Genomic DNA, 13541 nt, shown 5'->3' with positions numbered 1-13541 from the left:
TTTATTGTGGTAAAAAAAGGTTGGGGTTGTAGATCGTTATGGATCTGAACAGAAAGAGGAATCTGGGCAGTGCGTTAATCTTGATCATCTGTACCCTCCTTGCCAGGGAGATTGGGAGTGTGTCCCACTCTGTAGGTCCTTCTTTACTTCCTCCACCAGACTAGTCAGGTTCCATTTTTGGGTCCGTGTCCAGTCATAAAACATAGAACATACAGTGCAGAAGGAGGCCATTCGGCCCATCATGTCTGCACCGACCCACTTCCACCCTATCCCCGCAACTCAATAACCCCTCCTAACATTTTTGGACACTAAGGGCAATTTAGCATGGCCAATCCACCTAACCTGCATGTCTTTGGACTGTGGGAGGAAACCGGAGCACCCGGAGGAAACCCACGTAGACATGGGGAGAACATGCAGACTCCGCACAGTGTCCCAGCGGGGAATCAAACCTGGGACCCTGGCGCTGTGAAGCCACAGTGCTAGCCACTTGTGCTACCGTGCTGCCCAGTCGTGAACAATTTGTATCGGAATTTGTTTTGTAGCGGAATTTGTTTTGGGCTTGTTTAAATGGCAGTCCCTCCAACTCTGTCCCTCTCCCTTGCTGGTTCACTGGGAACATTTCACTTTTGGTCAGGTTGAATTTGTAGCCTGAGACTATTTCAGGAGATTCATGTTCCCCTACATGTTACTTTGGGGATCCGAGACGTAGAATATCAGGTCACCCACATAGAGAGAGACTCTGTCCTTTCTGCCCCCTCTCAGGATCCCCTTCTAATTCCTCGCTGCTCTGAGGGCGATCGCCAATGGCTTGGTTTCTATGGTGAATAGAAGCGGGGACAGCAGGCATCCGTGTATTGTGCCCCTCTGCAGCTGGAAGTATTGAGAACTGGCGGTGTTAGTCCACACGCTCGCTGTGGGAGGGCTGTATAGGAGTTTCACCCAGGTGGTGAACCTTGCTTTGTTCCCAAACTGCTCCAGTACCTCTATGAGGTACTTCCATTCAACTCTGTCAAAGGCCATTTTACGTCCGTGGAAATGACCACCTCTGGTGTTCTCTCACCAGGTGGGGTCATTATCACATTCACCAGGTACCTGATGTTCGATATTAGCTGTCTACTTTTACAAAGCCCGTCTGGTCCTCTGCGACCACCTCTAGCATGCAGTTCTCCAGTCGCCTGGCCAGCATCTTTACATCTACGTTGAGCAGTGAAATGGGTTTGGAGGAACTGCAGTCAGTCGGGTCTTTGACTTTCTTGAATATCAGCGAGATTGACACTAGTGCTAGCATTGGTGGCAGTGTGCCCCTTGCTACCAAGTCTGTGAACATCTGCCTCAGCTGTGAGGCCAGTGGTGGAGCAATTCTTTATAGACGTTCGCTTAGAATCCGTTTGGTCCCAGGGCCTTCCCCGCTTGCATGGAGTTAATGCTCTCCATGACTTCTCACAGTTCTAATGGTATTTCCAGCCCCAGCTTTCTATCCTCTCCCACCTCTGGCATGTCCAGTCCATTGAAGAAGTTTCATCTCCGAGTCCCCTTTGGGACTTTGGAAGGCTCTGAGTTGTACAGCCCCCAGTAGAAGGCCTCAAATGCTTGTTGACCTTTTCTGGCTCGGTTACTAGTCTGCCGTTGCAGCAGCACAGATTTAACTATCCAGCACTAACTTTACATTCCAAATCTTCACACTAACTATCTTCTGTCCTTCGTTATCTTTCAGGTTTTATTGTTATTTGAAGATGACCACGTCAGGAAAGCCGAGTGTTAAAAACAACTTACACAACGTTGTCTCAGGATATTCCCTGAAACAGTGCTGGACACAAAGTTGTAAGTCAGAAAAATGACGTGCACCCAGTTGAGTTTAGTTTTAGTTTGATTCCCATATTATCTCCATGGAAATTTAATTGTTCTCAATGACTTATACTGCATTTGATTTGAGTTGAAGTGTTGAGAGGGTATTCTCTTCTGGAATGCTGAAACTGGGTCCTCAAGTGCAGATAAACACCTGATCACAAAAGCAATGTTATATGATGTCTAGAAAACTGAAATAAGTTACATGATGGAAATAATCATCTATGGAGAGTGAAACAGAAATAATGGCATGATATAACAGCCTCGTCGTGCCTGGCGAGAATTCCTGCAAGCCGGATTGATCGCAGAAGCGGCCTAAATCGCGAAACTCGCCAGGCGCCAAGCAGTTTGTGATTGAACCAGCTCGCTTCTGTTGGGGGATTCTGGAACTCGACTAGGCATGGCGAGAATCCACTGATCATCACTTAAAGGCCAATCTCTATCTCATTAACGAGATGGTCACCTGCTATGAACAAACCGGTTCACCAGCAAGAGGTCCCATGTGCGATGATTAGTGCTGACCCACACAAAAGAGGACCAGGCGGAACAGCACCTGGAGGCTCTCCCAGGCTGTTGGCGGTCCTTGGTGGTCAGGGACAGGGCAGGGTAGCATTCTGGCTCCCCCCCTGACGCCCGGACACCTTGATACTGCCCACCTGGCACCTTGGCACAGCCACTCAGGCACTGCTAAAGTGTTAGTGTGGCACTGCCATGGGTTGGGGCCTGAGGAGAGCGATGCCCGTGAAAGGAGGGATGAGGGGGGGGGTATAGGTTAGGGGGTAACAGGTGGGTATGAGGGGGCCTCCGGAATATTGGCAGGTTGAAGGTTGAGGTCCCGGAAAGAAGGGAGCCCAAAAGGGGGTATGGGACCGAATGAAACAGGGTGGGCCTCAGCGAGCCCAAAGTGGGGTGTCCGCACTTGGGGCGGTGTGGGGTAGTGCCATGTATGTGAGGGGTGACAATTCCTTTTCCCTGATAGCAGCTTGATAGCAGCAATTTTATGAGAAACAAAGACCTAGAGCAGGATTCTCCATCCCGCTGCAACTTTTTTCTGGTGCAGCGCGCCCCCACTACCAGCCGGATCCTCCGTCCCGTCAGTCGGTCAATGGGGTTTCCCATTGTGGACACCCTCATGCCATCGGGAAATCCGCTGGTGTGAGTGCGCTGTCGCGAAATGGAGGATCCCATCAGTGCAGAATCCAGCTCCGAGTTTCCCTTATCATCTATCTGGCCATGAAGCCCTAACTAACTTCTTATTGCATAGAATCTATGCTGGATCATTTTACTTTTAATATAAGGATAATATGATCACGGCTTCTAATTCACAGAATATTTTGTAATGCTTAGTCTAGAAATATTACAATAACAATTATGCTTAAGGTTATATAAAATGAATTCTTAATATAAGTGTGTAGCCAATATTCACAAGTTACAACGGTTATATAGAGTGAATACATGATATGAACATATGGGATTGGTTACATTGGCATTATGCACAAGTCTTTATGTATGTAGATGTGTATTGTCAGTTAATACATAAGAGTTGAATAATACATGTAAGCCAAAAGACTTGTATTATTGCAAAATCAGCCATACAGAGTTGAAAGTAATAAGACTTAAAGATAGCTCATTTCTTAGACATCTGTGGTTCTGCTTCAGTTTCCCAGTGCCACTGCGTTTTACTAATTATTCCTCATGCTGATGAACAAATTCTGAATCAGTCCCTTCACATAGATACATAGAAGATAGGAGCAGGAGGCCTTTTGGCCCTTCGAGTCTGCTCTGCCATTTGTCACGATCATGGCTGATCATCCAACTCAATAGCCCAATCCTGCTTTCTCCCCACAACCTTTAAACCTTTAAATCTTTAACCCCAAGTGCTATATCTATATCTCAAAACCTCTTGCAATGAAGGCCAACATACCATTAGCCTTCTTTACCGCCTGCTGCACCTGCATGCTTACCTTCAGCGACTGGTGCACAAAGACACCCAGGTCCCGCTGCACACTCCCCTCTCCCAATTTACAACCGTTCAGGTAGTAATCTGCCTTCCTGTTTTTGCTTCCAAAGTGAATAACCTCACACTTATCCAAATTACATTGCATCTGCCATTGATTTGCCCACTCGCCCAACCTGTAGGATCCCTGCATCCTCGTCACAGTTCACCCTCCCACCCAACTTGGTATCATCTGCAAACTTTGTGATGTTATATTTTGTTCCCTCATCCAAATCATTAATATATATATATATATATGTGGTCCCAGCACCGATTCCTTTGGAACCCCACTAGTTTCTGCCTGCCAAATTGAAAAAGACCCATTAATCCCTACTCTTTGTTTCCTCTCTGCCAACCAGTTTTCTGTCCACCTCAATACACTTCCCCCAATCCCACGCGCTTTAATCTTGCACAATAATCTCTTATGCGGGACTTTGTCAAACGCCTTCGGAAAGTCCAAATATACCACATCGACTGGCCTTGTCAATTGTACTAGTTACATCTTCAAAGAATTCCAACAGATTTGTCAAGCATGATTTCCCCTTCATAAATCCATGCTGACTCTGACTGATCCTGCCATTGCTTTCTAAATGTTCCGCTATAAAATCCTTGATATGTGTGGAGGACTGTGTGGAGCAAATGTGTGGATGACTGCATGCCAAAGAAAGCAGTACGTACGTTCCCCAACCAGAAACCATGGCTCAATTGCGAGATTGACACCCTGCTGAAGATCAGGGGTGCGATTCTCCGACCCCCCACCGGGTCGGAGAATCGCCAGGGGCTGGCGTGAATCCCGCCCCCGCCGTGTACCGAATTCTCCGTCACCAGAGATTCAGCGGGGGCGGGAATCGCGCCGCGCCGGTCGGCGGGAATCGCGCCGGTCGGCGGGCCCACCCCCGGCGATTCTCCGGCCCGCGATGGGCCGAAGTCCCGCCGCTGTCAGCCCTCTCCAGCCCCTGTGGATTAAATCACCTTGTGAATGGCGGGACAAGGCGGCGCGGGCGGGCACTGGGGTCCTGGGGGGGGGCGCGGGGCGCTCTGGCCCCGGGGGGTGCCCCCACGGTGGCCTGGCCCGCGATCGGGGCCCAACGTCGTCGGGCGGGCCTGTGCCGTGGGGGCACCCTTTTTCTTCCGCCTTCGCCATGGTCTTCACTATGGCAGAGGCGGAAGAGACCCTCTCCCCTGCGCATGCGCGGGGATGACGTCAGCAGCCGCTGACGCTCCCGCGCACGTGTCGCCCGGCCAAGTCCTTTCGACAACGGCTGGCATGGCATCAAAGGCCTTTCCCGCCAGCCAGCGGAGTCTCCGCACCTTTTGGGGCGGCCCGATGCCGGAGTGATCCGTGCCGATTTTGGCGCCGGGTAGCGGACATCGCGCCCGTTTGCGGAGAATCCCACCCCAGGTCTGAGGTGTTCAAGTCAGCCGACCCTGACCTATACAAGAAATCCAGGTACGACCTCCGCAAAGCCATCCGAGATGCCAAGAGAGAATATGAAACCAAGCCAGAGTCACAGACAGACTCTCGGCGGTTGTGGCAAGGACTAAACAACATAACGGGCTACAAAGCGAAGCCGAGCAGTCTCTCCGGCAGCAGCGCACCCCTCCCCAATGAACTCAATGCATTCTATGCTCGGTTCAAGCAGGAAACCAACAATCCGCTGTCGAGTGCCCCAGCAGCCCATAACTCACCCATACCCACCATCACAGCTTCCGAAGTCAGATCGGCCTTCCTGAAAGTGAACCCTCGGAAGACGACGGACCCGAACGGGAGCCTCCGCGGACCAGCTGGCAGAGGTGTTCGCGGACCTGTCCCTACTCCACTCCGAGGTCCCCACCTGCTTCAAGAAGGCCACCATCATACCGGTGCCAAAGAAGAACCAGGCAACGTGCCTCAATGACTACTGTCCAGTAGCCCTGACTTCAGTCGTAATGAAGTGCTTCAAGAGGTTGGTCATGAATCGCATCATCCCAAACTCCCAGAACACCTTGATCCACTGCAATTCGCATACCGCCACAAGTGGTCAACAGCAGACGCCATTTCCCTCGCCCTACACTCATCCCTAGAGCATCTTGACAACAAGGACTCCTACATCAGACTCCTATTTATTGACTACAGCTCCGCCTTCAACACCATAATCCCAGCCAAGCTCATATCAAAGCTCCAAAACCTAGGACTTGGCTCCCCACACTGCAACTGGATCCTCGACTTTCTGACCCACAGACCACACTCAGTCAGAATGAACAACAACACCTCCTCCACAATAGTCCTCAATACCAGGGCACCGTAAGGCTGCGTGCTTAGCCCCCTACTCTACTCCCTGTACACACACGACTGCGTGGCAAAATCTGGTTTCAACTCCATCTACAAGTTTGCTGACGATACGACCATAGTGGGCCGGATCTCGATTAACGACAAACATAGACAATACAGCACAGAACAGGCCCTTCGGCCCACGATGTTGTGCCGAACCTTTGTCCTAGATTAATCATAGATTATCATAGAATTTACAGTGCAGAAGGAGGCCAGTCAGCCCATCGGGTCTGCACAGGCTCTTGGAAAGAGCACCCTACCCAAGGTCAACACCGCCACCCTATCCCCATAACCCAGTAACCCCACCCAACACTAAGGGCAATTATCATTGAATTTACAGTGCAGAAGGAGGCCATTCGGCCCTTTGAGTCTGCACCGGCTCTTGGAAAGAGCACCCTACCCAAACTCAACACCTCCACCCAACACCAAGGGCAATTTTGGACACTAAGGGCAATTTATCATGGCCAATCCACCTAACCTGCACATCTTTGGACTGTGGGAGGAAACCGGAGCACCCGGAGGAAACCCACGCAGACACGGGGAGGATGTGCAGACTCCGCACAGACAGTGATCCAAGCCGGAATCGAACCTGGGACCCTGGAGCTGTGAAGCAATTGTGCTACCCACAATGCTACCGTGCTGCCCTTAAGAACAAATAAATCTACACTATATCATTTTACCGTAATCCTTGCACCTATCCAATAGCTGCTTGAAGGTCCCTAATGTTTCCGACTCAACTACTTCCACAGGCAGTGCATTCCATGCCCCCACTACTCTCTGGATAAAGAACCTACCCCTGATATCCCTCCTATATCTTCCACCTTTCATCTTAAATTTATGTCCCCTTGTAATGGTTTGTTCCACCCGGGGAAAAAGTCTCTGACTGTCTACTCTATCTTTTCCCCTGATCATCTTATAAACCTCTATCAAGTCGCCCCTCATCCTTCTCCGTTCTAATGAGAAAAGGCCCAGCACCCTCAACCTTTCCTCGTAAGACCTACTCTCCATTCCAGGCAACATCCTGGTAAATCTCCTTTGCACCTTTTCCAAAGCTTCCACATCCTTCCTAAAATGAGGCGACCAGAATTGTACACAGTACTCCAAATGTGGCCTTACCAAAGTTTTGTACAGCTGCATCATCACCTCACGGCTCTTAAATTCAATCCCTCTGTTACTGAACGCGAGCACACCATAGGCCTTCTTCACAGCTCTATCCACTTGAGTGCCAACTTTCAAAGATGTATGAACATAGACCCCAAGATCTCTCGGCTCCTCCACATTGCCAAGAACTCTACCTTTAACCCTGTATTCCGCATTCATAATTGTCCTTCCAAAATGGACAACCTCACACTTTTCAGGGTTAAACTCCATCTGCCACTTCTCAGCCCAGCTCTGCATCCTATCTATGTCTCTTTGCAGCCGACAACAGCTCTCCTTACTATCCACAACTCCACCAATCTTTGTATCGTCTGCAAATTTACTGACCCACCCTTCAACTCCCTCATCCAAGTTATTAATGAAAATCACAAACAGCAGAGGACCCAGAACTGATCCCTGCGGTACGCCACTGGTAACTGGGATCCAGGCTGAATATTTGCCATCCACCACCACTCTCTGACTTCTATCGGTTAGCAAGTTCGTTATCCAACTGGCCAAACTTCCCACTATCCCATGCCTCCTTACTTTCTGCAGAAGCCTACCATGGGGAACCTTATCAAATGCCTTACTAAAATCCATGTACACTACATCCACTGCTTTACCTTCATCCACATGCTTGGTCACCTCCTCAAAGAATTCAATAAGACTTGTAAGGCAAGACCTACCCCTCACAAATCCGTGCTGACTATCCCTAATCAAGCAGTGTCTTTCCAGATGCTCAGAAATCCTATCCTTCAGTACCCTTTCCATTACTTTGCCTACCACCGAAGTAAGACTAACTGGCCTGTAACTCCCCGGGTTATCCCTAGTCCCTTTTTTGAACAGGGGCACGACATTCGCCACTCTCCAATCCCCTGGTACCACCCCTATTGACAGTGAGGGCGAAAAGATCATTGCCAACTGCTCTGCAATTTCATCTCTTGCTTCCCATAGAATCCTTGGATATATCCCGTCAGGCCCGGGATAGACGAGTCAGAATACAGAAGGGAGATAGAGAACCTAGTGGAGTGGTGCAGCAACAATAATCTCTCTCTCAATGCGAGCAAAACTAAAGAGCTGGTCATTGACTTCAGCAAGCAAAGTACTGTACACACCCCTGTCAGCATCAACGGGGCCGAGGTGGAGATGGTTAGCAGTTTCAAATTCCCAGGGGTGCACATCTCCAAAAATCTGTCCTGGTCCACCCACGTCGACGCTACCACCAAGAAAGCACAACAGCGCCTGTACTTCCTCAGGAAACTAAGGAAATTTGGCATGTCCACATTAACCCTTACCAACTTTTACAGATGCACCATAGAAAGCATCCTATCAGGCTGCATCACAGCCTGGTATGGCAACTGCTCGGCCCAGGACCTCCCGCTTCCTGGGGAAAGAAGGCAGCAAAATCAAAGACCCCTCCCACCCGGCTTACTCACTCTTCCAACTTCTTCCATCAGGTAGGAGATACAGAAGTCTGAGAACACGCACAAACAGACTCAAAAACAGCTTCTTCCCCGCTGTTACCAGACTCCTAAATGATCCTCTTATGGACTGACCTCATTAACGCTACACCCCTGAATGCTTCATCCGATGCCAGTGCTTATGTAGTTACATTGTATATGTTGTGTTGCCCTATTATGTATTTTCTTTTATTCCCTTTTCTTTCCATGTACTTAATGATCTGTTGAGCAGCTCGCAGAAAAATACTTTTCACTGTACCTCGGTACACGTGATAAACAACTGCAATCCAATCCAATAATGGATTCGAGGATTTTCCCACTGCCGACTTACTGTTCTATAATTCCCTGTTTTCTCTCTGTGGTAGTCACCGCTGTTGTATTGTATGTACTGCATATGAGGTGTATTACGGTAAGGCCCCTGTACTACAGGTACGGGGGTAGATCCCTGCCTGCTGGCTCCGCCCAGTAGGCGGAGTATAAATGTGTGGGCTCTCCGAGCTGCAGTCATTTCGGGAGCAGCTGTGGGAGGCTACACATCTTTGCGTAATAATGCCTCGATTACACTCTACTCTCATCTCGTTGTAATTGATAGTGCATCACTCTCTACCTCCCTTTTTGAATATAAGAGTGACATTAGCTACCCTCCAATCTGTAGGGACTGTTTCAGATTCTATAGAATCCCGGAAGATGACCACCAATGCCACCACTATTTCCAGAGCCACCTCCTTAAGCACTCTGGGATGCAGATTATCAGGCCTTGGATTTATCCATCTTCAATCCCATCAATTTTCCCAGCACCATTTCTCTACTAATATTGATCTCCCTCAGTTCTTCCCTCTCACTAAACATTTCATTCTCCAACATTTCTAGTGTCTGATTTGTGTCCTCATTTGTGAAGACAGAATCAAAGTATGTATTCAATTGCTCTGCCATTTCATTGTGGTTTATATTACATTCCCCTGTTTCTGTCTGTAGGGGCCTACATTTGTTTTTATCAATCTCTTTCTTTTCACATATCTATAGAAACTCTTCGTGTCAGCCTTTATGTTCCCTGCGAGCTTACTTTCCTACTGCATTTTCCCCTTCTTAATCAGTATCTTGGTCCTTCTTTGCTGAATTCTAAACTGCTCCCAATCCTCAGATTTATTATTTTTCTTGGCCAATCTGTATGCTTCTTCCTTGGATCGGACACTACTTCTAATTTCCTTTGTAAGCCATGGGTTGGCCCTCTTACCCATTTTGCTTTTGTGCCAGACAGGAATGAACAGTTGCTGTAGTTCCCCATGTGTTCATTGAATGCTTGCCATTGCCTATCCACTGTTGTCCCTTTAAGTAACTCTCCCCAATCTATCAAGGCAAACTCATACCTCATATCCTCATAGTTCCCTTGATTAAGATTCAGCACCCTAGTCTCCGAATCAACTACTTCACTCTCCATCTTGATAGAAAATTCTATCATGTTATGGTCGCTCATCCCCAAGGGGTCTCGCACAGCCAGATTGGCAATGATTCCCTTCTCATTACACAGTACCCAGTCTAAGATGGCCTGCTCTCTACTTGGTTCCTCCACGTATTAGTCAAGAAAACCGTCCCGTATACACTCCAAGAATTCCTCCTCTATGGCATTGTGGCTAATTTGATTTGCCCAATCTATGTGCAGATTAAAATCACCCATGATCACTGATATTCCCTTATTACATATATCTCTAATTTTGTGTTTAATGCCATTCCCAACAGCACCACTGCAGTTTGGGGGTCTATATATGACACCCACTAATGTTTTTTGCCCCTTGGTATTTCTCAACTCTACCCATACAGACTCCACATTGTCAGAGTTAATATCCTTTCTCACTATTGTGTTAATTTCCTCTTTAACCAGCAGTGCCACTCCGCCACCTTTTCGTTTCTGCCTGTCCTTCCTAAATACCGAATACCCTGGGACATTCAGCTTCCATCCTTGGTCACCCTGCAGCCATGTCTCCATAATCCCAATTATATTGTACCCATTTATATCTATCTGCGCGATTAGTTCATCCACTTTATTGCAAATGCTCCGTGCATTAAGGCACAGAGCCTTTAAGTTTGTCTTTTTCACATTGTTTGCCTTGCTCCCAATATTTTTCTCTTTTGCCCGATTTGAATTTTGCCCTTGGTTTCTTTGCCTATCACTTTTCTTATTCCCTTTTCTCTCATTTGATTTTGTCCTTGCTTCCTCTTTCTCTGGCTTATTACATAGCTTCCCCTCCCCCTGGCATATTAGTTTAAACCCTTTCCAACAGCGCTAGCAAACAACCCCCCAAGGACATTGGTTCCAGTCCTGCCCAGGTGTAGACCGTCCGATTTGTAATGGTCCCACCTCTCCCAGAACCGGTTCCAATGTCCCAAAAATCTGAATCTCCCCTCCTGCACTATCTCTCAAGCCACCCATTCATCCTGTCTATCCTGTCATTCCTACTCTGGCTAGTTCTTTCCTACTCTGACTAGCACTTGATGAATTGACACTCCAGTGATACTTGTTGCTCCTTCATTGGCCTAGTCTCAGGCTGTAAATCAGTGGTTACTTCAAATACTATTTTGGTTTTAATGTTGGCCTAATTCAATATGGCCATTGAGATTCTGGAGAAGTCAACTCAGTCACCTCGACTGTACTGTGGGAGCTGAAGAACCCCTTCCGTGACAGAAAGGAGGAAGATCACCCAACAGAAATGGCAGAAGAGATTATGGGAGAATTCAACTCAGTCACCTTGACAGTAATGTGGGTAGTCGAAGAACCCCTACAACAACAAACAGGAGGAAGTTCATTTAGCAGAGATGGCAGAAGAGGATTTAATGTTGGCCTAATTCTATTTTGTTTTTAATGTTGGCCTAATTCAATACGGCCATTGAGATTCTGGAGAAGTCAACTCAGTCACTTTGAGAGTACTGTGGGTAGCAGAAGAACTGGTGTCAAGAAGCGGTTCAGCTGAAACACTACATTGGTGTTTCCCTCCCTCCCTCCTCCTCTAACCAAAAAAAGGCACTGTGAGGATGACATGCAAGGTAAAATTCTGATTCTTATATCTTTCTTAACTGTACAAGGGTAGAGACAGCAGTTAGGGCAATGATATGCTCCTCCTGCCAGATGTGGGAGATCAGGGAGCTTTCTAGCATCCTTGACAACTATGGCTGCGGGAAGTATGACCAGCTGCATCTCCTTCACAGACCGCATGGTTCGGTTGGAACAGCAGCTGGACACATTGCGGAGCATACAGGGGGCAGAGAGTGTGATAGACACTAGCTTCATGGAGGTGGTCACACACTGGTTCAAACAGGCAGATGGGTGACTGCCAGTAGAGGCAGGCAGGTAAGGAAAGGAGCCACCTGAGGCTATTCCTCTGTAAAACCGGTATACTGTTTTGGATACGTTTTGGGGGATAACCTCTCGGCGGAAGATACAAGCAGCAGCCAGGTCTGTGGCACCACAACTGGTTCTGCTGTTGAGCAGGATCAGGATAAGTCCAAGCGAGTGATAGTTGTAGGAGGCTCGATAGTCTGGGGCACAGACAGGCATTTCTGTCGCCGCAAACGCGACTCCAGGGTGGTGCGATGCCTCCCTGGTGCCAGGGTCCCGGCTGTCTCTGAATGTCTGCAGGGTATCCTGAAACAGGAGGGTAAACAGACAGATGTCATTGTCCACATTGATACTGATGACATAGGCAGGAAGAGGGCAGAGGTCTTGCAAAGACAATTCATGGAGTTAGGTCGGGAGCTAAAACGCTGGACCTCTGGGGTAATCTTGGGATTACTTCCCATGCCACGTGCTAGTGAGGCTTGAAACAGGGATATAGTGCAGTTGAACATGTGGCTAAAGAGCTGGTGCAGGAGGGAGGGCTTTAGATATATGGATCACTGGGATATCTTCTGGGGAAGGTGGGACCTGCACAAGAAGCATGGGTTGCACCTTAACTGGAGGGGCACCAATATCCTGGGTGGGATGTTTGCTTGTGCTGTTCAGGAGGGTTTAAACTAGTGTGGCAGAGGGGTGGGAACCAGAACAGCAGGCCAGTAAGTGTAGAGATTGGGGAAAAAAGTAATACTGAGATAAACATAGCATAGAGTAAGAGCAGGCAGAGGGAAGCTGCAGGGCTCAGCAGGACTGTAGGTCTGGGTGCATTTGGTTCAATGCAAGAAGTATAAAGATAAGACGGATGAACTATGATGTCATTGCAATTACGGAGACATTGTTAAAGGAGAGCCAGAACTGGTAGCTTAACATTCCGGGATAGCATTGTTTTAGACGTCCCGGCTGACGGCAGGGCCCTGCTGTCCAGACCGCGCGCATGCGCACAGTGGCCGCAAGCGCGTCCACGCATTTGTGTCGTGGTCACCTTGGCGTGGGCACCGCCGACATGGCGGAGCCACACAGCACGCCCGCGCGGAGTAAGGTAAGCCCCTCCCAGATCACGATGGCCCTTCGATCGGTGGCCCCCGATCGCCGGCCTGGTCACCGCTAAGACCCCCCACCGGAGTCAGATTCCCCCCCACCAGGACCACCACTGCGGCCGCGGGTCCGAGCTCCCGCCGGGTGGTGCCAGATGTAAACCATGCCGGCAGGAGTTCGGCCGGTCGACCGCGGAGAATCGCTGTGGGGGCCTGTTCCAACAGCACCCGACTGGGGCCACGTCGACTGCGCGTGTGGGACTGGCGGGTTCGCGGAAGCGCCGTCGCGCCTGATTTCCGGCATGAATGTCTATTCTCCACCCCCGTGCCGGGCGCGATTCCAGTACGGAGGGGGGGAGAATCCCGCCCAGTA

The 13541-nt window shown here is 49.0% G+C and overlaps 1 protein-coding gene and 1 long non-coding RNA gene across 2 annotated transcripts in view; one reads left to right on the top strand and one right to left on the bottom strand.

The window, feature by feature from the left end:
- Positions 1-13541, top strand: part of LOC140408952 (uncharacterized) — a 241605-nt gene that overhangs the window by 33232 nt on the left and 194832 nt on the right. Inside the window, exon 8 of the mRNA XM_072496904.1 lies at positions 1715-1821. Coding sequence (XP_072353005.1) covers positions 1715-1821 — 107 coding nt within the window. The remainder of the gene's footprint in view (positions 1-1714; positions 1822-13541) is intronic.
- Positions 1-13541, bottom strand: part of LOC140408954 (uncharacterized) — a 34120-nt gene that overhangs the window by 13829 nt on the left and 6750 nt on the right. The gene's annotated exons all lie outside the window — the stretch shown is intronic.

The sequence above is a fragment of the Scyliorhinus torazame genome, chromosome 3, assembly GCF_047496885.1.
Source record: "Scyliorhinus torazame isolate Kashiwa2021f chromosome 3, sScyTor2.1, whole genome shotgun sequence".
Lineage (NCBI taxonomy): Eukaryota > Metazoa > Chordata > Chondrichthyes > Carcharhiniformes > Scyliorhinidae > Scyliorhinus > Scyliorhinus torazame.
This window is presented reverse-complemented; position numbering and strand designations above follow the sequence as displayed.